Source organism: Hippoglossus hippoglossus, chromosome 1, assembly GCF_009819705.1.
Source record: "Hippoglossus hippoglossus isolate fHipHip1 chromosome 1, fHipHip1.pri, whole genome shotgun sequence".
Taxonomy (NCBI): Eukaryota; Metazoa; Chordata; class Actinopteri; order Pleuronectiformes; family Pleuronectidae; genus Hippoglossus; species Hippoglossus hippoglossus.
This window is the reverse complement of record NC_047151.1, coordinates 16,292,981-16,320,590: the sequence shown is the minus strand read 5'-3', so window position 1 is coordinate 16,320,590 and position 27,610 is coordinate 16,292,981. Positions and strand designations below refer to the sequence as shown.

At 42.7% G+C, this 27,610-nt stretch overlaps 3 protein-coding genes across 3 annotated transcripts in view; all 3 read right to left on the bottom strand.

The window, feature by feature from the left end:
* The window catches only part of ank2a (ankyrin 2a, neuronal), a 77,152-nt gene extending 68,420 nt beyond the window's left edge, over nt 1-8,732 (bottom strand). Inside the window, exon 1 of the mRNA XM_034607201.1 lies at nt 8,311-8,732. Within this exon, the coding sequence (XP_034463092.1) occupies nt 8,311-8,445 (135 nt within the window). The 5' untranslated portion in view covers nt 8,446-8,732. The remainder of the gene's footprint in view (nt 1-8,310) is intronic.
* A 2,308-nt stretch (nt 8,733-11,040) lies between these two features.
* LOC117768111 (histone PARylation factor 1) lies at nt 11,041-15,427 on the bottom strand. Its single transcript, XM_034596223.1, has 8 exons — nt 15,313-15,427; nt 13,862-14,045; nt 13,153-13,339; nt 12,839-12,937; nt 12,242-12,395; nt 11,970-12,057; nt 11,479-11,651; nt 11,041-11,358 (listed from the first exon to the last, which is right to left on the bottom strand). The coding sequence occupies exons 1-8, from the start codon at nt 15,349-15,351 to the stop codon at nt 11,224-11,226; spliced, it is 1,059 nt and encodes a 352-aa protein (XP_034452114.1). The 5' UTR covers nt 15,352-15,427; the 3' UTR covers nt 11,041-11,223.
* Nucleotides 15,428-16,741: 1,314 nt separating this feature from the next.
* On the bottom strand, nt 16,742-26,388 carry LOC117768280 (cGMP-specific 3',5'-cyclic phosphodiesterase-like). The gene is made up of 20 exons (XM_034596514.1): nt 25,867-26,388; nt 24,698-25,364; nt 23,968-24,057; nt 23,748-23,828; nt 23,578-23,667; nt 23,326-23,478; nt 23,165-23,232; nt 22,929-23,077; nt 21,955-22,130; nt 21,808-21,858; nt 20,836-20,982; nt 20,466-20,594; nt 19,053-19,147; nt 18,823-18,910; nt 18,439-18,539; nt 18,269-18,346; nt 18,122-18,185; nt 17,968-18,042; nt 17,201-17,284; nt 16,742-17,077 (listed from the first exon to the last, which is right to left on the bottom strand). The coding sequence occupies exons 1-20, from the start codon at nt 26,124-26,126 to the stop codon at nt 16,904-16,906; spliced, it is 2,820 nt and encodes a 939-aa protein (XP_034452405.1). The 5' UTR covers nt 26,127-26,388; the 3' UTR covers nt 16,742-16,903.
* Between the last annotated feature and the right edge of the window lie 1,222 nt (nt 26,389-27,610).

Genomic DNA, 27,610 nt, shown 5'->3' with positions numbered 1-27,610 from the left:
GCAACCCGTTATATCTATAAATTCATTGTCCACTTACTGCAAGTGACAGTGGGTTTATAAGGTGTTATGAGTTAAAACTATTGGGGGGGAATTCAAAGCCTGTTACCACCATCAATATCCGCTTCCTCTGTATGATACAGGACTGTTGGTATGAAGCCGACTGCCTAATGGCCGTCCCACTAATTTACGGCTTTCCCTCTTTCTCCTCTTTAAAGTGCTGCCCAAGTCCCTCGGGAACACATGACGTCAGTTTGTCGTTCCTGGTAATGAGATGACAGAGAGGCCCCGGGCGCAGTGGAAAATAAACTACCCTATTCCAGTGAAACCACAGCAGCATCATTGATGGGGAATGTCTAATGCACTGGTAAATGGTAAATATCTAAGCCATTCAATATGGTGGATGTGGATACAGGCGGTCATTAGAGAGATTAGTGCAACACAAAGTTCTCAGCTACGAGACATTAATTTGCCTAATTAGTTATTAGGTAGCTAATCTTGAACTGTGGGTCAGTTAGAAGTTGTATGAGTTATGAGATTTTCTTTCCCATAAGACCCCAAACTGAGTTTTAAGCACACGGTGTCTGGATACCAGAGAAAACTGAATTAACTAAAAAAAAAAATCAGATACAGTGGATACATGGAAGCAAATGGCCCCAATGGTCATTTCTTAAATCAGATTATTCTCCAGACCACAAACAGAGCAACAGCCCTCCCTGTTGTGTGCAGTTAGAATACCCATCCATCCATCTATACCACTGATCCTTTAAAGGGTAGCGGGGGGTTAACGGGAGCCAATCCCAGCTGACATTGGGCGAAAGAGTCTGGTACACCACAGGGTACAGCCTGGACTGGACTGGTCGCCAACGAATCACAGGCCAACAAACAAAGACATTCACCATTCACACCTCCTAACAATTAAGAGTCTCCAATGAACCTAATCCAAATCTGTATATCTGTGGGAGGAATCTGCAGCACCTTTAGCTTTGCTTAGAGGTTGGGAGAAGGTATTTCTACTCACTGGATTATCTCATGTAGCGTCAGATGACGAAGCATTTTCAGGCAGAAAGTGACGTCACATATTTCCAGTTGAACGTCTAATGAGAAATGAAGCGTGTGACCTACAATTTGCTGCATCACAGTCATACCAGGGATGCTGTGTGCTGCTGTGTGACGCTGTCAGAGGGAGAGAGAGATATATAACCAGGCAGATAATTAGTCAGACAGACACACATATCATAAAAGAGTGAGAGAATTACTCAGAGAAAAGGAAACAGATGGGAGAAGTAACCCACAGCGACGTCACCCACTGGGTTGGTGAACTGCTGTTTTTTTCAAGCCTCGAGTTGGCCATTCTGACCAGCGCCATCTTGATTTTTGGAAACCATTAATAATCATACTTGGGTGGTGGAGCCTGACTGAAAGGATACTGCTACTTGAAGCTGCACCCATTGGACAGTACAAGCTATCAACCACACGTCCCACACTTTATCGTCTATTTGACTCTACATGGAACCATAATTTACATTTTTATCATGCTGCATTGAAACTAGCAAAATGAGACCACGAACACCATAGGAAAATGTTAACTAGGGTTATAAATCAAGTGAGAAGTGGGGTCAATTTTTCATACAAAGTCTTTGAATATAAACGTTTAATTATCAGCCACACTTTACAGTCCTATTTTGGGTTCGGAGCAAACACGATGAGTTTGAGCTGGTGCACAGGAAACATCTTCAATGTTAGACCGAAGTGTTACATAATGAAAGTCCACACAAATCCCAAATGTAGGTATAATGAATGGCCCTGGGCAAAAAAACTGGCATTGCTGTGTTTTTTACAAGGTAAACTGCACTCTGTGTTTGTGTGTTTGTGTGTTTGTGTGTGTGTGTGTGTGTGTGTGTGTGTGTGTGTGTGTGTGTGTGTGTGTGTGTGTGTGTGTGTGTGTGTGTGTGTGTGTGTGTGTGTGTTTATGTGTGAGTGCTATGAGCAATGCTATTCTCAACAACACAGCGAAAAGCTTTGATGTGTTTCCCTGTGAGAAATCCTTCACTTATTCAACTCCATCATGATCAGAGGCAGCAGAGAGGGAGGGGGAGAGGGGGGGGATGATGAGAGGGAGCTAACAACAGAGAGAGCACATTTAAAAAAAAAAAAGGTGAGCTGAGCTTCTGAGAAGTCTATTGATCACCGACCACACCCTCCTCTCTCTCTGTCTCTCTCTCTCTCTCTCTCTCTCTCTCTCTCTCTCTCTCTCTCTGACGGGAACCCAGTTACAAGGCCATGATGAATAATTGACACCTAAATGCTTCCCACTGCCCCCAGTGCAAAACACCTGCCCTCTGTACAGCATGAGAAGTATAGCATGATTCATCTTATTATTTTTACATATCCTTCTTTGCTCAAGGGTCCGTTTAGTAATTTTCCTTGTTAAATCATTTGAAATGTGAAATGGCTTCCACATAATTGTTATGTTTTGAGTTTAAATAATGTTGCATTATTTTATTTCCTTTCCTTGATTTTAAGTGTTGTCTTTTTTTTCTTGTTGTTTTCTTTTATTAATTTGTCCTCTTTGTCCAACTGTTTTGAAAGATGCTAAATAAATCAAGTTTATACTATAATTATTACATCCTGCAGCTGTGGCCATTTAATGCAGCTAGTTCATCAACATTAGTCAATTCATGTCTATGCATTATAAACTCTGGTTTGAACAGTTTATGTCGTCACCTCTCGACTTTCCCTGTGCTCGTCTAAGTAAGCAAAGCATGATATTAACATGAAGATGATCGTGATGATGATGATGACGAGCTGTGACTCATCAAGTGAAGCCATCTGCGCCCTGCAAACATCCACCAGGAGAAGACTGGCCAGTGTAAGATGGTGTCACATATAACTAGGACACCCCAACTAGTCATGAGGTACCACGAGGACCAAGCAGCCAACACAGGACACAGAGGGTCAGGATGTTACTTGTAACCAAATATACCGTTTGGATCTGGGACAGGAATACCAGTGCATCTCTCACCACCCTATCACCATTACACTGTATGGAAACTCCTATAGATAACATCATGTGGCCGTTGCTTGCATGTTGCATCAGAGCTGGTGGAGTTTCACACCTAATATGGCCACACCTGAAGATGAATTTCGTGGCATATTATTAATATATCAGTCAAGTCTTCAGATTGAATGCTTCAAAGCATATGGTTCAGATCAACAGAGAGAAGATGACCCTCGGGTTATACAGCACTTTCCGTGATTTCAGCTCCTCTAATGATATTTAATTATGGGGAAAAGCTATCAGAGGATGGAACCAGGAAACGTTACTGATGCCGATTTGTTTTCTGTTGATTAACTTATTGATGAACGGACTAATCTACAATCTCAACTCTGACTCTGGAAACTTATAACAGGCCCTTTTTTTTTTTTTTTTTTTTTACACTTTTATGATATTTAACTAATATCTCAACCACTCAACCCATTGTTGGACAACTTTATACTTCATGTTGCCTAAATTCCCACCAACAGTGAACACTGCATGGCTGCAATGAATGTCCAAATAAACGACTGTATACTAACACCAAATGTCCTCAGTGTTTTCAAAGGAAGGTTTGAGGATTCATGATATTAACTGACGGTCAAGCGTTTCTGATAATGAGATGGTCCATAGAAACACACAACAGTGCAGAACCAAGCAGGTATTTCACAAGAGTCAGTGATTATTCCTTAATGGAATTCGGTAACTGTCAGTAGAGGTACCGGAGCGGTTGACTTACGGTCATCCACAGGTCTCTCACTTACAGCCAGGCAAGTGCTCTAACAGCTCTAGTAAATGCAGCTATTGAATGCTGTATGAGTATGTGTGTTTGGGTGTGTGCACTTGTACTGTATGTACATATACATCCCGTAAAACTTCTCCCACAGAGACCCCAACGAGTCCTATTTGGCATCATGCGATGGAAGGCAGATGTAATCATGTGTGGGTGTATGTGTGGCTGCAGCTGTCCAGAGGTAATGCAATGAAGGCCGTGGCTCCATTAAGACTCACTTCCTGCAGAGTCCCATCATACCCCTCCCAGTGGAGAGAGAGAGAGACAGGCAGACACAGGGGGGCAGAGGAGACGCAGAGAGAGAGAGGGCGGAAAACAGAGAGATGGAAATGTCAAAGGCTGCAGTGAAATCTGACCTCCTGGCACATCAGGACCTCGGTGTTGGGACCAGTGGTGGGGAGGAGGAGCGCAGGGGTGGTGGTGGGGAGGAGGAGCGCAGGGGTGGTGGTGGGGGGGGGGGGTGTAGAGGGAAATGAGAGATGAATAGAAATGACAACCAAGAAGAAAACTGGGGTAAAGAATCAAACCTCCTCTTTCAGGCAGTGAGGAATTGAGACTGCTGAGAAGGAAAGATGGAAGGCAAACAAAAAGAAAATGGGGCGGGTTGGGGTTGAATCATGAAGTTCAAGTAATGAGTAAGAAATAAGTCAAGTGGCCTTAATTTGTCCTAAACACAAGTCATCATCAGATGCAAGACTAGAGCCGTATTCCCTCATTATATTTTTCTGGATTCAGTTTGGGTATGAGAGTGACTGGCATGTCTCCACTGAAGCCTGGATGTGCAAAGATTCCCCTGATCGATATCAGACTGCAGTGGACATCAAATCCACTACAGTCCTGAACTGATCCCTGCAAACTGAGCTGAGAGTATCCACTGTTCAACCACAGGGAGGTGGACTGGCACAGTTTGGGGGGGTTAACACATGATGAGGCCGTCTCTGTTTTGTTCAGATAGGGGGCGAAAGGAATCGCTTAACGCCAGCTTCTAAAAGCCCAGTGACGCTGGTTCAGTGAGCACAGAGACATGGACACACAGACACTTGGCTACGATGAAGAAGCTATTTTTCTCTGGGACAATCACACGAGACAGGAATTATTTTTAGACCAGAAAGAAAGAGCCCAGCATCACAGTGTCTCTCTGTCATTTTCTCTTTTTGGTTCATGTCTCATTGCTGTACTGAGCTCTGTACTCCAACATTGAGTTTCTTCAGATACATATACATTTGAATCTTTCCTAAACGATCAATTCGTGTTTTGCATCTCTTGCAATTTTTCTTCTATCAAAAAGCTTCCACAAAATGAGTAACTTCCCCCACAGAATCTAAGAAAACTGTTTTTTTTCAGTTTTTCATGGAATCCAAACATATACATGTATGTTTTTGCAGATATTATGAAACGGTGGTAGTCAAATGCCCAAGCAAAACAATGAGGGTAAATGGAAACTCATTCAGGGGTGTTTCAGGTATTGTTTTAATGGTTTTGAGATGCAATGTTCTAATTCTGTTAATCAGGGTAATTTGGAGACATTCAAATAAAACTAATTGACCATTGTCTTCCAAAGAAAAAAGTAACAACCCTCCACAGCAAGGTCTACGGATCCTGAGAAACCAAATTAGTGTCTCTGGAAAGACACTTACTAAAAGGTATTATAAAATAAAACCAAATTACATGGATACAATTACAAACTCAACAGACAGTAGATTATTTTGTACCAACCATTTGGAGTAAGACAGACACCATTCTACAGAACAAGTATGTATGTTTTTATATTAACACCGAATGAAATGACTGCATGTGTTGTGAAATGTGATGAGCCTGCATCATCTGTGACTTATCATCCGACTCTGCAGCTCTTTGAAGTCTTCCAGCCTCTCAGCTCACTGATGGAGTTTTACTGCACACAAGCTTTACCTCAGTCCCATTGCTCTCATCAACCTCAACTCCAGATGAGTTCTGATGCACCTGCTGTGTCCTACCTTCCCATCACCTTCCCATCACCAAACCGCAGACAGACAAAGTATCTATCTGGTGAAGAAAGTCAAACAATCCGGTGAGCTTTAGACCCAGAGATTTCACTCAAACCCAAAACAGAGGGTGAATATTGGACTTGTATTTGAAAGGTGGCCAGAAAGACGACACAGAATGAATGCAAACATAGGTGCACATCTGCTGGATTTGTAAACAGTCACATGCTCGCTCACAGGTTAAACTCCATAAGGCAACATCATGTCAAGGCTGTGTCAATCAGTTCGTTGTGGAGTTCTGCCAAAAGTCCCCAAAAAACCAAACGATAGAATGAATTCAGCAATAAAAGGCCCTAAACAGCTTTTGAAATGATCAAAACCTGTGCATTCTTCCTCAATCTCCTGTTGCATCCTCTAAGAAGATACAACTTACACTTCTTCTTATTCATCTTATGGGTAAGTGGTACATTGAGGTTGATGGTCTCACACATTTCCTAGCAGAGCACAACCTGGTGGGTGTGTCGGGCCTTTAGACTAAGACATAGTCAAAATACTGCCTTCCCTTGTATTTCTTTCCAGTATGATTCCTGCAGTTTAATTGTTGCTGATGCTTGAGCGGGACAGACCAACCTGTAGGAGTCACTAGTAGAGTAACAGAGATGACACGATCATTCATCAGTGCCGCCGCTTGTTATTGATCACTGGGGTCAATGGGGGCTCGGCTGCTTGGGACTAAACATGGGCCTCTGCAGTGGTAAGAGATATTCCCATGTTCCCCCCGGGTGCCTGAGTTAGTGTGGAACCTTAACAATCGAGCTCCTTCCACGACCAAAAAACGACTCTGTACCTTAGTGGTCAGTCAAAAGGAACACATGCTATCCTGTGCCCTTTTGTGGTGCGTTTGTAAAATGTGTTTATTTGAGTTTTTAAAAAGCAAATCGATAAGAGTATCTGGAAAACTGACCACTGAGCACTTCAGCTGCTGGATCAGTTACCATGAAGGTAACTAATCCAATAATTTAAAATCAATGTGATACTTGAGATGCTGTAAAATCTGCATGTACATAGATTCAGATCTAGTATTGAAGAGGACAGCTGTGTTCGAAGATGAGCTCAAAGTGGGACCCCACCACTTTTAAGAAGAAGTCTCCTTATCACTTTCACTACAGAGAACATACATCCTAGATGCCTGCAGGACTTCATCTTCTTTCTGTGCGCCGACACAAACAAACAGCTATTCCTGTCCCCGTGCATACAAGTGCATGACGTGTTCACTTAATCATGTTTGTTTGATTTTCTCAAAGATGATAATGCACAAACTTCTGATTGCATCATTGCAAGTATGTGAGCTCAGTGGCCCCACCCTGGAAGAAAAGACAAAAGGTGTGTGTGTGTGTGTGTGTGTGTGTGTGTGTGTGTGTGTGTGTGTGTGTGTGTGTGTGTGTGTGTGTGTGTGGCACTCGAGTCCATTACTGAAATCACATTAGCCTGAGCGAGTGCACTGACACAGGAAGCAACCATCTACCATCTCCTGACTCACTTTTACTCAAACACACACCGCGGACTACACAATCAAATCTAGATGGTAACACTTAACATTAATCTTCCTGCTTAAATCATACATTGGTGAAAACTGACACTATTTACTTTTTTCCAATTAGGCTGATGCAGTTGTGACAGTGGATTTAGTTTAATTTGCAAAAACGGACCATGATCTGAGCAATACGAATATTTGAGAGGGAGAGGAGAGGAGAGGAGAGAATAAGGAGATGAGAGGAAGAGGACAGGATAGGAGAGAAGGAGGAGAGGAAGAGGAGAGGAGATCTGCATACCAGAATTTCAGTTCACACAAGGACAGAAGGACTTACTGGCAAAACAGCCCAGCCCAGTGGACTGAGATAGCACTTAGTAAACACACACACACACACAGAGACAGACACACACACAGTGACAGACAGACACACACACACACACACACACACACACACACACACACACACACACACACACACACACACACACACACACACACACACACACAAAATACTGTATGAATCTACCAATGTATGACAGAAACCACCTATTCATCTTCAGGAGAACCCTACACTTGCACCATGTCACTGGGTAGAAGGTTGAATCGGTCGCCACCCATGGGTGCCCACCCTGAAACGCTCCATGTAAACAGTGCACCTACACAGAAGTTGTAAACACTCAGTGGGGCCTGTACCAGTAACTAGTGGAGTCAGTGCAGGCCCGCTGCTGTTTACGTTGACGGCCACAACAACTGGCACCACTGGCCTGTTTTCTCGCACTGTCACTGATCTAAACATCCTCTCTGCACAGCTCGGCTTCCATCAGCAGCCTGTTTAAACCCAGGTTAGTGCAAAATCAGAGACAGATCACCAGTGCGCCAACGCCTCTGCCTGCTCCACCCGGAGCGCACAGCATCAGCAGCGGGGTGCGGGCTGGAGGAACCGGGCAATGCGGAGAAGGAGGCTGCGGACACACGGGACACCCACCTGCCGTATACGGGCATGCTGCTGCAGCGGCGGTGGAGGTCCTCCCTCCGGGGACGTGTTGTTGGAAGAGGCCATCTTCAAGTCACGGTCGGAGCCGCCGCCCCTGGACAGACTTTCTTCCGTGCTACTTGACATCCTGTCTCCAGGGCTGCCGCTGGAGGAGACGCGGGCAGCCAGTCTCCTTCTGCCGGGTGAGAGGTGGCTCTCTGCGCGGGGGCCCTCACTGTCCACAAGGCTCGCCGGGGCCCGGGATCATTCTGCGGCGACAGAGTCCGTGTGTGTCCCGACGTGACGGAGGCGGGTACAGTGATTGTGTCAGATTGTCAGAGCTCCACAGAAACAAGCGCTCCTCCGCTCAGGGATGCTCCCGGTGTGCTGCTGTAGCCTGCGCGTGGACGTGCGTGGGAGCGTGAGCGCGCTTGACAGGCGCTTCCCCGAAACTCCGCAGGATGCATGCTGCCTTCAAGGACCGTGGGAGAAGCTGCTACCGCACCTTGATTGGGTTAATCAGTGAGAAGATGCCTGTGTTTGTCCTTATTAGTTATTTTTAAACGACTATATATATATAAACGTAATTGACACAGAAGGTTTGCTCATTAACTTCTACCACTGAGCAGAACAGTGCTCCAAATGTCTTACAAAAATAGAACTCCAGAAGAGAAAATATAATAGGACCAGAACATTTGGAACCAATAGTACCTGAATGCACCTCCAGCAGTGGTGCTCCTCTGTTTTGCTTCTGCCCCCCCCCCCCCCCCCTGGTGCCTCTGCAGCAGCACAGTACCCACCAATCATAGACTGAGCCAGATGTCAGGTACATGATATAAACAGTCCTACAAGACTTTCATTACCATGACTTCATTAACCTTAATTACATTATAAGGCATCCTACACTGACACCAGTAGTCGTAATAATCCAATGGAAATATCATGGCTCAGTTTGAAATCAGTAAGTTCTCATGGTCACACAATAGTCACATGATCTTTGTTGTGATTAAAAGAAACGACTTTGATCATCCGTTTAAAACAGGAAGAAATCGTCCGTCTCAATCTCCATAAGGCATCAGATTTTCTGTCATATCCAACCTTTTGACACGAAATGTAAAACACTGTGTAAAAGGCAGAGACCTCCTGTATTTACAGTCATAACACTGCTGTGTCAGGGCAGCTATGGTAGCAGACAGGTATAGGTGGATCAGAGGCTTGAATAGTATTGAAGAGACTTATGCTAATTATCTCCACCAAGGAGGTTACATTTTCACCACTGTCCATTTGTTTGTTGTTTGTTTCTTTGTTGTCAGCAGGATTATGTAAAAACTCCAGCACAGTTTCCCATGAAACATGGTGGAAAGATGGGACATGGGCCAAGAAAGAATCCATTAAATTCTGGCAGTGATTTGGAATAATGGGCAGACCCTGGAATTTTTTACCGGCTCCAGACAGGAAAATCAACAGTGTGGTCCACGATGACGAATGATTAAAGGAAAATGGTTAAATGTGAAATCATCACTGCCCATGCAGGCACATTGAAGTGAGCTTACATAATCTCCCTCTTTAGTATTCTTACGCCCTCACCTCGGCCTGGGTCTCCTCACTGAGCTGCAAATTTAATGGAAGCTGACAGTGCAAAATCAATAGCAATGTCTTGGAGACATTTTAAAATCAGGCAGGACGTGAGGAGGGGAGCGTGAAATGGAGAAAGAGGAAGTCATGTTAAACTGTTTAGATCTGGATTCTTCTGTGTGAGCCGACAGTGAAATCATTTTTCTCCGAGTCATATATTATGTTAATCTGTTTCTCTAAAATGGCTGAGTGCAAGATGACAACATTGAAATAGTTAATAGTTAAATGTAAAGTGTCAAATAACTTATTTTACATTCATTAATTTAAAAAGCACATTAAACAAAAATAATTATGCAAAAGACTGATTTGTATGGATGTTCCTCTGCCTTACACCCTGTATGAAGATGAATCTGGAATCCTGGGACTTCCAGGAATAAACTTTTCAAAGGCAATTGAATGGAAGCCTATTGTATTTGAACACTTGTTTCAACCTGGGAAAGAATGTTATAACTATCTGGGTAAAACACAGACATTTCCCTTTTGAGAGGCGTATGTGTGACTGAATGACTGAATGATGTTCTCATTCAGAAGAAAAGTTCAGAATTAATAAAAAGGAAATGTCACTGGGTATAGTCATAGACCGTATCGTTATAATGTCGCCTGTCTTTTCAGTCTTTGGTTATATTTCCACTAGTCCAGAGAAAATTGGTCATATTATATGCGTTATTGAACAACTTCAGAAAATGCATGATACAAACAATAATTCTATTAATGAACAAAATGAACTGGGAAAGTTGATATACATATCTATCCTGATTCCTGTATGGTGCAACCCAACACTACTTATGTTATTACATTTTTCTCCTTTTATACAGAACCCTAGATAGAATTTGCATCTTGCATCAGTGTCAATGGCTGCTAACGACTGTATCTTAAATATGGGAAACACTGCCCTCTATCTACACTGCATGATATGAATCTAAAGACACAACTGTGTCATAATAGCAGTTCTATAAAGTTACCTATATGTCAAAACATTAAATACATTCTGCCTGGATTACGTGGATCTTAAAACAAAACTGTTGTACGGTGTTCACCAACTGCTGCAAAACCTACTGTAGATGTAAACTCATTGGTTTAAATGTTCATTGAGATTCAATCGACAGGTAAAAATATAAAAATATTTTATTAGACATCTACCTTTTACAAACAAAATGTCATTGAACTGGTTCCAGTCAACGACAGCAGCACCAAAAACCACCAAGAAACACGAACAATGACAAACAGACAGAAGACACATGGTGGGAAAAGCTTATAAGAACAAGAACTAAAATGATCTTCGGAGTGTTTCTAATGTGCAGAGAGTTGGTCCAGGTTGTCATGGCTACGGCTGGAGAGGTGGGCCTCCAAAATTTCCCCAAATAAATTTCGTTTCAGCAAGTTGTAGGCCATGGGCAGGAGCTGCTTGATTACCTTATGAAAATACTGACAGGACAAAAATTAAAAAAAAAAAATCAATAAACACATTTATTCCAACTGCAAAATTAATTTGATGCTTTGTACACAGGAAAGAATATTTGGTTGTGAGTTGGTTTTGAGACTTACATGGGATCCGTAACAGAAGAGGTCTATTCCCAGCTCGTAACCCATTCCATAGTCACACTCATCATTGGCAAACTGAACAAACGTGATAATCTCCTGGAGAGGTCCGAAGGCTTTGACGCGCTCTTCATCATTACGCGCGTCAGCAATGGCCTTGCAGATTTTTTTGAGAGCAGCTAGATACAAAAGAGGGAAAAATGACAAGTCATCGTGCACAGAAAATAACTGAAATAAAGTACACAGAAAATGAATTAATGTCGACTATTGACAGACTGATTTCCAATTTAAACTAAATAAAAATAGCGTCATGCCACTTTTGAGCTATGATTCAAGGACAATTATATACATACACGAAGAATGAGTGTGTGAGGAGATAAAACTGTTACTTCAAGTTTTCAGTCCATACAAACGATAAGGTAAAACACCAAAAACTAAAGTGGCACAAGGCATCTTTACTATCACCAAGCTATAATACTATATATATTTAATCTCACCATCTGTTTCTGGAAGTTCTCTGTATCCTACGTCATTCTTGTCTACGGGCACAACGACGCCAGCACCGTGGAACGTCTTTGTAACCACCTGGAGTGACCAGAGTTTTTTTTCTCAAAAAACACAATTGTACACAGTATTGAACTAATACAACCGCATTGATTTCAAGTTGCAGTCCAAGGGACAAAGTAACATATAAAGTGAAAATCAGTTGAGTTACCAGTGAGTTTGAAAAAACATTATATAATACATAACACTATTTGCTGTGAATTACCCTCTTGTCCCTCTGCTTCATGCCTTTGGTTTTCTGCTCTAGAGACAAGCCCAGTGTCTCTGTCCTGTCTCTCAGCTTTGCCTCCAAGTTTCCCAAAGCTTCTCCCGCTGCCTTCTTGTTGCCCCTCTCTTTCCTCTTCCGCAGAAGATACAGGCTGACACAGGAGAAAACAAAGGAATCAAGTAGGTAAGACTCATTCTCCCCTGTTACCACACATGTGAAGACAATGTGCACACACACACAATAAGGACGATTATCATAACTGGTGCATGCACCAAACCCCGTTTATGATCACTGATTTGAGCAAAAATGTAAATAAATATTAGATTTTAACATCATGACATGCTGATATGTACCTGATATCTGGAATCCTTATTCGCCTTTTGCTACCATTGACAAATGAAAAGTGACTTGTGCCTTCCCCCCTGAGTACTGACTTGTAATTTGATCATGTACTAAAATATAGAAACAAAACGGCCACTGGCAGCTGGATAAAATATATACAGATCATAATTTATGTTAAACATTCTTAATCAGGCAACATAAACTAAGTGTTTACGTGTGGTGATAGGTAAATATGTGGTTGTTAGTACTCACAGGACAGCAGCAAACAAGTTGTCCCCCATCTGTGTTATAGTGCAGCCCTTCTTGGCTTCATTCTCCCCAACAAACGAAGGGAGGGAGTCTGGAGTGTCTCTGGTGGACAATAAAATCCAGTGAGAATAAATCAGAGCAAATCATACTCATGTTTCTGTAACAACAACCCCTCACTAGCTGTAGCTGGTATGGGAACTGTTCGTAGGATAAGTCAAGAGTCCACAAGTGGAAGTTACAAAATTTCAACAATAGCACTGGCTCAGAATAGATTAAACACCTTCATGGGCGTCTAGTGGGAAAGAACTGTGCTGTACCTGAAATAGCCAATGTGATGCTGGCTGTCCTCACATCCCTGAAGTATGGTCTGAAACTCTGGTGGGTCGTAAATGTACCTCCAGTGAAGATGGAAGTTAGGCTGAGGATTCTTTGAGCTTTTGTGAGCTCCAGCCAGAATGTCAAACGGACCAACCAGCTGCAAACCCAGAGTTTCTTTCAAGGCACCTTCAAAGAAAAAAATTCAGTCCAGATATTAACTGAACATCACAATTTTCCAGAGCCCAAGTTGATGACGTCAGTTCTTTTTTTGTCTTGGCTGCCCAACAGCTCCAACATTTTTCAACTTACCATCAAAGAACAAAACTGAGTAATAACAAAAACGTTTTTTATTGAATAAATGATTATTGACTTTTATGGACTGGCAGAACTCATAACTCAAGGAACAACCTTAGACAGACCATGAAACTGCTTGTCTGTGCTAAACTGGCAAATACAAAGCCATCATCAAACAAAGACACTTGTGTAAAGACTAGTTATAAGCAGGGCTTCTCAGATCATGGGCTGTACAGAGTATTTTTCTCACAAACCCTCCATCCAGACCTTTCATTGGCTGAGCATCACTAAAACCAGTGGCTCCATCCTGTTTACTCTACGTCTACAGACAGAAGAATTGATTAAATGTCAGATGTACCTTCTGTCCTCTCAGTAGTACTGAAACAAGATCTGCTGTCAGTGTAAAGATCTTACCACGTGGGTCGCCAGGACAAAGCTGCTTGCAGAAATCCCAGAAGTGGTAAAGGTCTTCTGGCATTTGAAGCTTGTACAGTCGCACCATCTCATCGCGTTGCTCCGAATCAACCTTTGACAACGGCGCGGCTTCGGACTCGTCAGTACGGGCTTTCTTCAGCTCCCCATTGCCTGCACCTGACTCCTAAAGAAACGCATAGTAGGAGAAACAGCCACATTGTATTTAAAGTTGTCAGTGTATTTGTTACACCAAGTTATAGCTAATGCAACAATACAACATTGCAATAAGCTAACTGGTATTTTGTATCATCCACTTCATTCATATGATTTAGGGCTGAAAACAAAATTCGGAATAAAACTAATTCTGCAGCATTACAAACAGCTTCCAATATGTGGAAATCAACCCCTCATTTAAAACAGTTTATTGCAAGTCAAGTCAGATTTGTTTATATAGTACGTTAGAAATAATTGCAGTTGAGCCAAAGTGATGACAACCATGGATAAAACTTCCAGAGGTTAAGTGAACAAAAAGTAGTGCGAAAGAGCAGAAACCAGATATGCAGGGGAATACTGGACGTCAATCCAGTTATGAATGAGCCCTCACCTTTATGAATGAAGAAGCCTGATGGTCTGTGTTCAATGACCTGTATTTTATAACATGACATGTAACACAAGTTAAGGCTTTAAAAAAGGTCCAGTGTGTAAGACTTAGGTGAAAGGGATCTATTGGCAGAAATTGAATATCAAATAATCCTACTGATGTTTCCACTAGTGTGTTTCATCTAAAATTGTATGAACTGTTGTTTTCTTTACCCTTGAATGGCCCCTTTAAATATAAATACTTTATATTTACATCTTGAGTGGATCCTCTCTACGGAGGCTGCCATGTTTTTTTACAGTAGCCCAGACTGGACAAACTAAACACCTTTTGAGTTTTTATCTGAAGTCTACCACAGGTTCTCTTTCATGTTTGGAAGGGGAGGGTGAGGAGGGGGGGTGTTCAGCTGCAACATGCAACTTCACCACCAGATTCTACACACTGAACCTTTAAACTTTTCTATAGATCTGATTCATTCATGTCCAGGCACTGGTTTTAGGATTTAAAGGCATCAAACCACGACTCATGAAGACGTGTTTTACCTGCAGCAGACCACAGAGAGGTAGAGGTGACGCTAGCTCACCACGCTACAACAAATACACTGTTCTGGTTCACTGAGACGCCATCAAACCGTTATGATAAAAACTGCTGATACAGTGAAGGAGCAGGTCTGCAGGCTGCCATGTTGTCTGACTGCTGCTCACACACAGCGGCTGCAGCCGTTCAGCCCACAGCGGTGAACACAGGCTGCTCTCCCCGACGCCGAGGCTCCGCGCCCCGCAGCGCTTCCCTCTGACAAACCCGGGTTTTCAAACGGACACCCCCGCGACCCCACCGAGCAGAGAGCCATTACCTGACTGGATCTGGGTTTTCTTTTCGCGCGCCCTGTCATGTTTCTTCCTCTTGTCCTCGCGTCCGCGTCTTCTTCTGCACGTTGGGAGGCCGCGGCGCCCGCGCCACGTTAAAGCGCTCCGACGCCCCCCAGAGGCAGGGGATGCTAACTGCACATTGAAGAATCCTTTTTTCAGGTGATTTGATCATCCTGTGATTTCATTTCACCCACTGAGCCAGAACCCACAGACAGAAGAATTCATTCAATGAATGCTGTCGCTCGGCTTCTATAACAAACCAACATTTTTTAACCACATCGCCCCTGTTTCAGAATCCTCACACTGACTGGTGTTTTATTTTAGGATTGATATAAATAATATTTTAATTACTATCAAAACCAGGCATGGACTGGCCACTCCCTATGTGTCAGACCTTTTATCTTCCTACGAGCCAGCACACAGGGGCTGATGCTTAGTTTGCTTTAGTTGTGTGGAAGAAATCTTTAGGACACTCAAGTTAGTAGTTTTGTAGCCTTTTCTTTTCTGGTACTTTGGAAGGTTGCGTGGACTGAAAATAAAGCACAGTATACAACCTGATTAGAAATAAGTCCAAATCTGTTTATTATTTATTTGAATTGTGGGAAAAATAAGGAATTAATGTGAGCATATACATTAAAATTACGACAAAATAGTCTGCTAAGAAAATCAGAACACACATTAGCTATCTCATTTTCCGATGTGATGAAAATCAATGAATGTACAAAGCTTTTTAAAACCACACTGGTCCTATAAGTGACTGAAATACCTTTTCTGATCACGTGCTATAATGTTTATGAAGGGTCATTCTGAAACTCTGACCAGCCACACTTAGTAATAATGACAACTAACCCAAAAACCTACAGACAAGGTTTGCAATAATACTTTGATGCAGTACAGAGCCTTGTTCTGAAACTACATACTGTAAATGTGTAGTGAGCAACAGTTATTCCCTTGACCTTTTATTATCAGGATCTGGAAATCACATGAAATTTCTTCTCCAATTTTGCAGATTTTCTGGCTGACACAGACTCTGAGCCCTGATCGGGAACATTACAAAGCCTTAGGGTCCAGTTAATGATGATTCCTATTAGAAACAACAGCACTTTGGTAGATCTCAGCACAAATTTCACCACTGAGTGCAACAAAGTTTGTATTTAAAAAATGAAACAACGCTAGATCCTGATTTGATAATATTAATTAAGATTTTCAAATCTGGATAAACATTTACAAATTTACAAAGGTAGGCATTTACAAGTGTAAATATGTTTCATAAAACTCTGTACAGCACAGAAAAAAAATTAAGATAATAAACTGATGACTCTCCTTGTGCCATCATTTAAAAATGGAAAAATAGATCAATGTGAGATTTGACACTGTTGACAGGGTTTACGTTGGATATGTGCTCTGAGTCCTTTTTTTGGGACATAATTACAGCATATGTGACAATAGTCAAGATATTTGTATAACCCAATAACATATTCGACACTGAGTCGATTTTTAGTCCAAGACATGATCGAGAGAAACAGGTTTCTTTTTTGCTTCTAAAGAAAAAAGTCTCCGTCTTCTGTCTGTCCTCTATTCTTCGGGCTGCGTCTCTTCCTCACTGTGTGTATGAGTTTCCAGGCTCACTACACTTGTATTTTCACTGTTTTCTTCCTCTGCCTCCTCAGCCAGATGCTGCCAGTTCTCTCTGTTTTTCTCACAGCCGTTCAGCAGCGGGGTGCAGTTGTCAAACAGTCCAGACACAGCCTGAGGACGACATTCAGACGACACGCAAAACATGAGACAGAGACAAACATAGTGATGATTGAGGTACACAAAAAAGGAGATTAGAAGAGAGGATAAAAGATTAAGGAACATGTTGGAACACACCTTGTAGAGTGGATAGCAAATCTCATCGATGTATTCAACTTGCATGTATGGCAGACGAGTGCTGTTTTCTCTGTTCATTATTTCCTGGTGAGAAGAGAGGGTAAACTGGCTGTTAGAGTAGATATATTTAAAATGAGGCTAGATTAATTTCCTATAAACTAGGGTAATTTCCTTTACCAATTTCCTTTTTATTTTACATTAAACCTCACAATCTAAACTTGACTGTAACAATGTCAGTCCGAATTTATTACGCAAAATAAATAACAGCAAAGATATGACAAGTTCACTAAATGTACTTTGATAAAAGAAAATGCAGGCAAATTATATTTAAGACTTTTTAAAACCCTATTGAATGAAATTTAAGATCTACGTCAGGTACGACAAATGTGAAGGAATATCAGAGTCCCAGAATAACTTTAACCTCCCTATGATTAAAGATGGTGTGACAAAATGGCAGTTATCACTTCCAAGTTGATCTCGTTTGTAGATTTACTGCAGCGGGCTAATATCTGTATCATTAGAACGACATCACATGGAGACATACAAACTATGCATGCTGCAAAAATAAAAATTGTTTTTTATAACTGATGGAAGTAGCAGGAAACTAACGATAAAATACAACTAAAGGACTCTCTAACGTGAACAAAACCTTCATCAGGAAGGGAAACGTCAATAGAAAGCATTTTCTATTGACACTCTCTTAAAAACCAAGGCTCCCTGATCTGACCTTGTGTCAGCACAATTTAGGAACTCAAGAGTAAACTTACAATTGGTTCAATTTTGAACTCTTCTCTCTCTTTGTCCCCCTGTGCAAAGAACTCCATGGCAACCAGGTCGGCAATCTGTTTCAGAGGAGGAGAGACGGTGAGGTTTGGATGAACTGAGCGATGAAGTGTGGAGTTTCTATGTAATGAGACTTACCCTCTTTTGTTCAGGCCAAGGCTTAGTGATAGCAGAGAGGTCACTGGCTGTCATTAACATGGACCTGCGAGAGGAATAAACATCTTAGCAGCACGTCCTCATCACACACATCATTATCGTCTGTCCCTGATTTGATTTCACTCTCACCCCAACAGCTCTCTCTGTTTCTCACTCTTCCAGCTCACTCTGCTTTTCTTAGCAAGAGAAAAGAACTCGTCCCTTCTCCTAAAAACACAACCACAAAAAAACTTGAGTTAAAGCAAGACTCGGACGACACAAGACCTCCAGCTGCTCTGACATTTTATCTCTTAACTCACTCCATGTACACGGTGAGGTTGGTGGCGAGGATCGCCCTCTTGATCGTGTGAAGAGCAGTTCTGTGGTCTTCTGTGGAGAGGCCACTGAGGATCTGACTCCCCTGCAGGAGGAGGAGAGACACAGAGTGAGGGAAGGTGACATTCAGACTCCGGGATCAGCAGATACATACACGAGCAGTCAGACATAAACACAGGCTACCTGATAAAAGAGAAGATACTGTGACACAATAAGAATTGTTGTAAAGAGCTTTCTCTCAGGAGCGTCATGGACTAAGGGAAAGAGACAGAAATATATATATATATATAGGTAGTAGTGGCTTGATGCAAAAATAAGAGGTGCATCAGAATGAACGAATCGATGTCTATGAATGGATGAGGTCTTACAGCATTGTTCAGGATGAAGAGGCACAGGTTGTAGTGGTGGTTCTCAAGGGAAGAATGTCCGTAGAGCTGAGCTAAAGGCTGCTGACTCCTGAGAGATAGAGAGAAATTATATGGATATAAGAAGGCAGTGGCTGACATTTGATAAAAAATAATAATTTACATAGAAATGAATAGAAATAACTTTATTAGTTGTGATGCGAAATAACTCCTTAAGAAATGGATAAATGTACCTTTCTATATAGGAGTTACTGACTCCTCTGTGGTCGAGGTCATGATTGAGAGTGGCGATCATCAACGCTAAGATCTCCAGACGGGAAAAGATAGTCTGTGGGAGAAACAAACACGGAGATGGACAGAGTGAAGTTACTGTTTCCCTGATTCTCGACATGAAAGTCTGTTTATTACCTCAGCCAAGAAGTTATGTTTTCGCCTGTTGGATTACGCAAAAACTACAGAATGGATTAAACTTGGTGGAAGGATCCAGGGATTCTTATCACTTTCTTTATTATTGCCAGACATTTTTGTTGATTACGCAGAGAATAACTCATGAATCTTGCATACAAAATCTGGCATATTTAGGGGACTGATTTCTGGACGTGTGTAAAATTTGGTGCAGTTTGATTGCATTTAAGGGGACTATTTGGCCTTAATGGTGATATGTGCCCTTCTAGTTTAGTAAATACCTTTATTCAAAGAAACGTAGAAGTGAGGGACAACACCTAAGTTTCAGCAGAGTAGAACTGGAAGTGAGTATCTAGAGTAGTAAATCTGTTCAATTAGACTGACAGATGGAGATCAGGTGAATAAGTCCACTGAGGTGTGAGTAAGTAGGAAAAGAGGTGGAGTCTTCAGGTGGTTCTAGAAAATAGATAGATAGAGCTCTGTGTGCAGGCATAAGTGACCTTTAGCACTTTAATACTTAAATATAACACTTTAGGACAAAAACTAAAAAGTACTGTCAGGGTATAGCAGTCCAACTACTTAATTAAAGCAAACAGGATGGAGTGACTAGCTTCACTGAGTTAAAAAACGCATGTACTTCCACTACTGTACTACAGGGAGAGGCTGCAATATGTGAGCAGCACAGGTCAGTTAAGGCGGGTGTGTGATCTCCACTGACAGCAGTTAAGAGGTTTTGGCAAAAGCCTAAAAATTAATCCCCTCTGAAATAATTCTGAGGCCTCGTTTCCTGCAGAAACCCTGCAGTCCTCGAATCACTCCCCAGACTTCAGGATAGCTGAACTTGAAGAATTTAAAACAGACGAGACTCAGAAGAAGGCAGCTGCTTCTGAACCAGTCACACATGGAGGACTGTCAACACAGTCACTCTGGTTGATAAGACTTGGTCAGGTTGTCAATAGGTGAAACAATGGTGGGAATTTACGATGTCTATGGACCAAAAAGAATGATAACAGGTCAACAAGTCATCCCGCCCCAAATGAATTCAACAGGAGGATGGAGCTGTCAGTCAAACCCACAAAGTCCTTAGAAGAGGTAGAAAATAAATGACCAGAACATTTCCAGGTATTGTTCTGAAACTTTGCCTGAAAACACATATTATTGTCTTTGGAAATGTGAGTTTTTTTTTTGCTATTGATAGCTGTTGTACGTGATCCTACAGGCAAACAAATGCACACGCTGACCTGGAGCTGCTCTGTGGCCATGAGCATAGCAAACATGCTCTGTGCAGTGCTCAGCGCGTGGTTCCAGTTGTGATAAGGCACGTTGTTTCTATAACCACGCCTCACAGTCAAGACCCACTGGCACAGACTCTAAAGGAAAGAGACAGGTAAAAGTGTGTTTTTAGGGATCAGTTGAAATGATTTAAATTAATTTTCCGGTATCATTTGGCATCAGATAACACAAAATTCCCCAAAGTGTTGGAAATATTGGAAAAGTACTTTTCACAGAGGCATGTCAAAACTAAAAACAATCTCTTATCCATATTCAGGCGGTATGGTTAAACAATAAATTAAATATTCTATATATTATCAGTATTAGCCGGTCAGTTACCTTATAATCGATGTTAAAGTCCTGCACTAATTTGAGGTCCAGGAACATCCGAACTGTGGCCTGTGTGCTCAGCTCCTCTGGCAGAGCAAAGTGAGAGAAATGGAAGTCCAGTATGTGCAGTGACTCAGCAGAAGGAATGGAGACCTCCTAAAAACAGAAAAACAGAGAAGGCCTTGATGATACTCACACATCAAACCACTCACAATCAGATTGTACAAGTGCAGGACAACTTGTATAACTACATCCGCAGCCTTGTATAAAACTGAAAATACACCACTGCGCTCTCTACCTCCGGCCCACACAGAATAGGTTCCAAGGGAGGATGCTACCTTCACCTTGGCCACTCGCAGGCAGCACTAGCAGCAAACAAAGAGGTTTAAGTTGGTAGGGCATTAACTGTACTTTAGCATTGATGCCAGGTAATCTGACCAGCTGAATACACTGCAGTGGCGATAACAAGACAAATGACAGGGTGACAAAAGTGTAGGGAGACAACCAGTGCAGTTTTAGTCCCCCCACATGTTCCTGATATACTGTTTTCAAAGTAACATCACTGTGACCTTTACCTTTGAAAACTTAATCTTTGAGTCCAAGTGACTACTGAGCAAAATTTTAAGAAATTCCCTGAAAGCAGACTTGAGATTTAACGTTCAAGGCCTTGAACTTTGACCTTCGACCACCAAAACCTTATCAGTTCATCTTCAATGTGTTTTGAAAGGTCCCAGCAAACTTGATCTTTGACCACTAGAATCGAAAGGGTTTATCCTTGAGTCCAACTGAACATTTCTTCCAAATTTGAAGAAATCCCCTCAGGGCGTTCTAGAGATATCGTGTTCACAATGGAACATACGGATGAACAGACACAGAAACATAATACCAGAGGCATTAGAAGAGATGGGTGGTTAGAGGGAGACTTATTTATGTATCTGTTGTGACACTGCTGAAGCACAGAGAGACGAGGAGAAGAATCACCTGCAATGCCTGGATTTCCTGTTCGGCTGCAGTGATGTGGTAGGCAAGAACCTGCAGGGAGAAGAGTGAACACACAGACACATGTTAAGGTTCCCATGACTCTAAGGATAAAAGATATGAGGTAATAAGGTGAGGCAGTTTTCCCACCTCCTGTGTGACCTCTATACTGGCCCTTCGCTCCTCTGTGATCTGCACAGCCTGAGCATACTGCAGAGCCAGGCCACAGTACACCGCCAGGTCCTCCAACAGACGCTCATCGTATTTGTTGAAGGCTTCCATGTCGTCGGAGTCCCTGCTGCATTTGTTCATCAGCTGGCACACCGCTGAGTGACAAGGAAGAAAGCGGTTTTAAGACGTTCCACATCTTTAGTCTTTGAATCATCTCATATTCATGTAACAGCAGTGTGGTAGTACAGGATAGATAAGACTATAGGCCTAGTTTAATCTGCCTGTTTCTCTTCTGTGTATCAACACATGATCTAGGATTTTTTTAGGCGTTGAATTACATCCCTGCCTTGTAGTCTTGATCACATCACATAGCAAATAGCGTATTTGACTTTCCAGGTTGGTAACTCTAAACAGCATCTGGTATATTTACTGTAACCTGTATATAAAGATAGATGATGCATCTCCAATTCCGCCCACGATGCAGGAGTGATTAAATTATAATCTCCCGGATATGAACGTTGCCATCTTGCACATTTGGAGCCACTGTCTGCGCAGTGGTGATCAGGGGGTGGAGCCGTGCTGCCGAGCAGCTGAGACCAATCGCAAGTCGGTCTCAGCTGTCAATCATGACATTTCACCCAGTTTTTATACCATTAAATAACTAAATAAAACCAAAGTTACCAGAAAACACTTCAGTGGGATAAGAATTACCGTAGGGTTTATAACCCATAATACTGTGGCCGGCCACCAGGTGGCGAATGAAAGGCTTTGGCCTCACTTAGAACTAGCTTCCATGCCTCCATCTTTGTGAACAGTCTTTGATTATAATGCACATGAATGATAGTAATGCTGTGTTTTAGAAGAGGCATATATGTGTACAATAATTTGATAAGTTCAATGATGAGTAATTCATTACTGTAAAATAACTGTTGCTATGTAAGAGAGTGACTTACCGATAACATTTTCAGACCTCTCATTTCTAACAGGACAACAGATCAGACTCTTTACTGATCCTTCAGAACTCTCAGACATGTTAAGTGTTTCCATGGTGACCAGAGTTCGGAGGGCATACGATGGATCGATAACGCTGATGTCCCGCTCCCTGAAAAATAATGTGGAAGTATTTTACAACATGTAATGTAATGATATAACATATTTGTTCATGTTCGAGGATGTGTGCGGGCAGTACATTCTGTAGACCTGGCAGGTTGATCCGAGCTCCTCGCACTCCAGGTGTATCAAACGTGAGAACATGATCTGAAGCAACACCAGCAGAGGAACAGAAGAAAAGTCAGGAAATATGTGATGCATGCATAAATAAACAATACCAGCCATCTTACACCTCTTCACCTCGTCTGGGATGACTGCAGTTTGCTCGCTGGGGATGAAGATGGTGCAGTACTGAGCATGTGTGAAGGGCATGATGGTGGCCGCCATCTTACTCAGCAGAACCTCAAAGGAATGATGCTCCTTGGACAACACCTGTGCCATCTCGATCAAGGCCTGACACACAAGCATAAAATTCTGTTAGCATCAGTGTGTACAGTAAAATAAAGTACACCCTGACAGGGGTATATCTTATATATCTATCTTATATCTTACCTGACTGCGTTTGGCCTCCTGTCTCGAGCTCTCGTACAGCTGGACATTATCCAAGACCATCCCCAATACATCCATGTGATTTGATAGCACCTGGCCAATCAAATTCAAATGTGAGATTTTCATAATGATGTGTGGTTCTGTTTCAAATGATAGAACCTCTAAGTCCTCACCTTCTCATCCATGTTAGTAAAAGCAGAAGTTGGTCCATCTTCAAAATGTCTCTTATTGATCAAGACCACTACACCTACCACCTGTAAACATTGAAATATATAGAGATATACTGAAAGGTACAGCATTCGTACAGTTACGTTTAGTCAGAGATGCGAATAAATATGTCACACAAACACACACACACATGCACACACACACTCACACTGAGATAAACTATACCTCTCCCCTGTGGTTCTTGATCGGCACACTTAGAACAGTCCTGATCTGACAGTCTGATGGTTGATCTTCATCTAAGTCGAACTTCGGGTACTGAGGAGGTAATCAGAAAACATAAGAGATATGAGAGACGTGTAAAAGGATATATAAATAAACTTAGTAATGTGTAAACTTAATCTTCTTGATCAATGTTGATTATCAGTTTGTCACATCTTGCCAGGAATACCCACATTTCCTAATAACCTTGATGTCCCAAAGGTTAGAACTGCCCATCCACAACCACACAGATGAAGGATTACCCTACTCTGCACAGGGCTGCCACTGATTCCTAATCACATTGGTGGTGATGAAGAGGAGGGGTGGTGTGGGCAACTTCTTATAGTCCTTTAATGAGCTGTGCTGTCTTCCCTTTGTGTGTGGGTGTGTGCATATGCGTGGGTGTGTGTGTGAGCCGAGTACAGGACATCTCAAAAATCAAAGGTTAATCTCTGGAAGAAGTTGCTAATAGGATTAGAAGTAGGTGGGTCATCTGGGATTCCCTTACACACCCTCACACAGCGTGAATAAACATGTCATCATCTAAAACCAGGTCATCAGGAAACAGGTTCAATGAACCGTCCTCTGGCCTAAAATACCTGCACCTGGTAGCTAAAGATTTTGTCATGTTTAGAAACGTGTGTGTTGCATGTCTAAAAAAGCTTATTACAAAGTGCAGAGTCATGAAAATCACTACCTCTGATGTGTCTTTCAGGTTCATTGGAGACCCTGTAGCCAGCACACATCCCATGATACCCCTCAGCAGCTCCAGGTAGTTGTGGCTGAAGATGTTGACCTCGCTCAGGCACTCCAGTGCTGTCGGGGCAATCACCTCCACTAAGGTGCTCTTTCCACCGCTGTCTTTCTTTACTAGAGAGAGGCAGCTGCCCTCAGCTGCCAGTATCTCCCCGACGTGCAGGACAGCCCTCTGGCAGAGCTCTGCCACAGAACCTATCCAACTGAGACCTCCTGTCAGGAGCTCCATCATCCATGGGCAGCCCTCACCATGGCCACAGGCTGTGGTGTTTGCAACGGTAGGCCGCAGAAGCTGAGGCGGTGCATGGGACAGCTCAAGAGAGCCAGGGCAAATGGGAGAAAGAGGTCGACAAGGAGGAAAAGAGAAATGGGAAGAACCAGGAGAACAAGGCGAGTGCATGGCCAGAACATCTGGACTGAAAGGATCCTTCCAGTCAGGCGTACAGCAGGCGAGGGTTTTGAGCCGGTCGGATACAGAGGAGATGTTCGGGTGAGAGAAGGGAAGTGGAGACGAAACTCCCCCGTGATTGGCCTTCAGGAGCAGGTCAGAGTGATCAGAATTGCTTCTGGGAAACGTGGGCACCAGTGGAGACTGTGGAACACTGACCCTGAAGTCACACACAAGACAGATTACATGACTGACTTGATGTGACAGTGGACATCAGAAGATACAGAATACTTTCGTGGAAATAACATTTTGTGCACAGGGGCGGGTTTGAAGGGGCGGACAGGGGGTTCTGGACCCCCCCATCCTGGGAATAAAAGAGTTGTCCCCTCAATATCATTGCAAACATAACTATATAACTTTAAACTGTTTAATAATATGCATTGAAAGTACTTGTGTTGCAGATGCAAAATAAAGCCTTTTTCAAGTTTGGGCAATTTGTACCCCTTCTCATATGCCTCAGTGGTGTGGTCCACTGCTACCTGGTTAAATTAAAATTTGTTTTTTATTTTTGAACATCAGAAGACACGAATCTCCACACCAGTTGATGGTCCCACAAACTTCCAGGTACCTGGAAGTTTCAATCATTGACAACCGAACTTTACATAACAGACTATATGACTTTTCAAATGTAGGGAATCTCTAGTGGTGTTATAATATCTTACGCTGAAGCTCTGCGTAGAAAGTAGGCCCTGGTAAAGTCAGAGTGATCATCCAGCCAGGCCTCCACTCGGTCCCGGGTCATACGGTCTCCAAACCTGCGCGTCTTGGAGCGAGGGCTCCACAGAGGAGAGAAGAACCAGCCCATGTCTCTGCTCATCGGCGGCTCCCGCACTGTCTCCCTGCGGCAGGACTCCTCTCGTCCCCCGGGAGTCTCCCTGTCCGGCTCCGTGGACTCCTGCGCCTCAGACTGGAAACAAGGCATCGCCCTCGCTCAGGTGGACAGCGACCAAACAGAGGATCGTTCAGAGTCTGTTGAATTGCGCTCGAGACACCGTGTGAACCTTGTGAGGAGTCAGACTGAAGGGAAGACCCGGAGGAGCCCGTGGAAACTATTGCGTAAAGGTAAATCCCCTGAACTCTGTTTAGATAACATGGAGCCTCAAGTTCATTAATTAAAGGAAACCGATTACAGGATGAATGGCTCTGGTCCAAACTGTAAAGGCTGTAGGTCAGTTCTGCTGTAAGTAGTTTATACATCACAGTCTACATTCATTTACAAAGTTTACAGTCAAATACTGCGAATAACATTTTCACTGTTCAGCCAATAGTGATCTGCTGTAGTGATGCACATTTTAATTAATTGATTCCTTTAAGAAATTATATATATTATTATGAACTATCACAACATTTTGTCCTCTGTGAGGAAATTAAAAACATGTGCAATTCAATAATAACACACACACATTTCACCACAAAACACAAGCAGTTTACAAACAACAGTACAATAACATTGTCATAAATACACACCCTATAGTGTCACTATGAGTCACATACTGTGAATAATGTGCACAAAATAATAATACAAAATCTACTTTACTTCAGTGTGATAATGTCTTAAGGCACACTCAGAAATAAGGCACAGTTAATATATATATGTATATACGGTATAAAGTTATAAATACAGGAGGGTATACTGTTATTATGGATAATAATATAATTGGACATTTTCTCGAAAATATATAGTAAAATGTGAAAAAATATTTTCAAAATTATTTTTGACTTGTGATACATTTTGTGTGATGCCATATGGTGTTGAGGAAAGGCTCATCAAACCGTCAGCCTCAGAGACTGTGGAGTCTGTGAAGAAATCCTTGAAGTTTTAACAAACCTATTAGGAAACTGGTGTGTATATAATTAATTTAAAATGTCTGCTCTGTTGTGTATTTCCAATCCTTCCTTGCAGAAACCCACAGTTTAGTTGTGGATCTTTAACCACTCAGTGTTTTAATGGCTCCCTCTGCTGGCCTCTCTCTCCTCATCACCTGCAGTGGGCGGCTCCACCGTTGACAGCTGAGCCGTGATTGGCTGCTCCAGGAGGAGGCTGCCATGACACAGTGGATGCTGCACAGAATCATTTCCACAGCATCAGCAGGCAGTGGACCTCCATCCTCCTCCTCACTCTCCCTCTCTCGTTCTCTCCTCGTTTGCCTCTCCTCCTCTCACCGCCACCCCTCTGCTCTCTCTTCTCTCTCCCCGTTCCCCTCCCTCCGACGGACACGCAGGCCTGCTCGAGCAACACTGCAGCAGAGGACGCACCAGGAAGGATAGCAGCAGCAGCATCAGCAGCAGCAGCCTCAGCAGCAGCAGGCGGACTGGTAGGTGTGCTGAGGCCCGTCTCCCTCCCTCCTGCAGCACAGGCACCACGTCGCGTTCTCCTCTGATCACCGTCAAGGACTATCTGAGAAG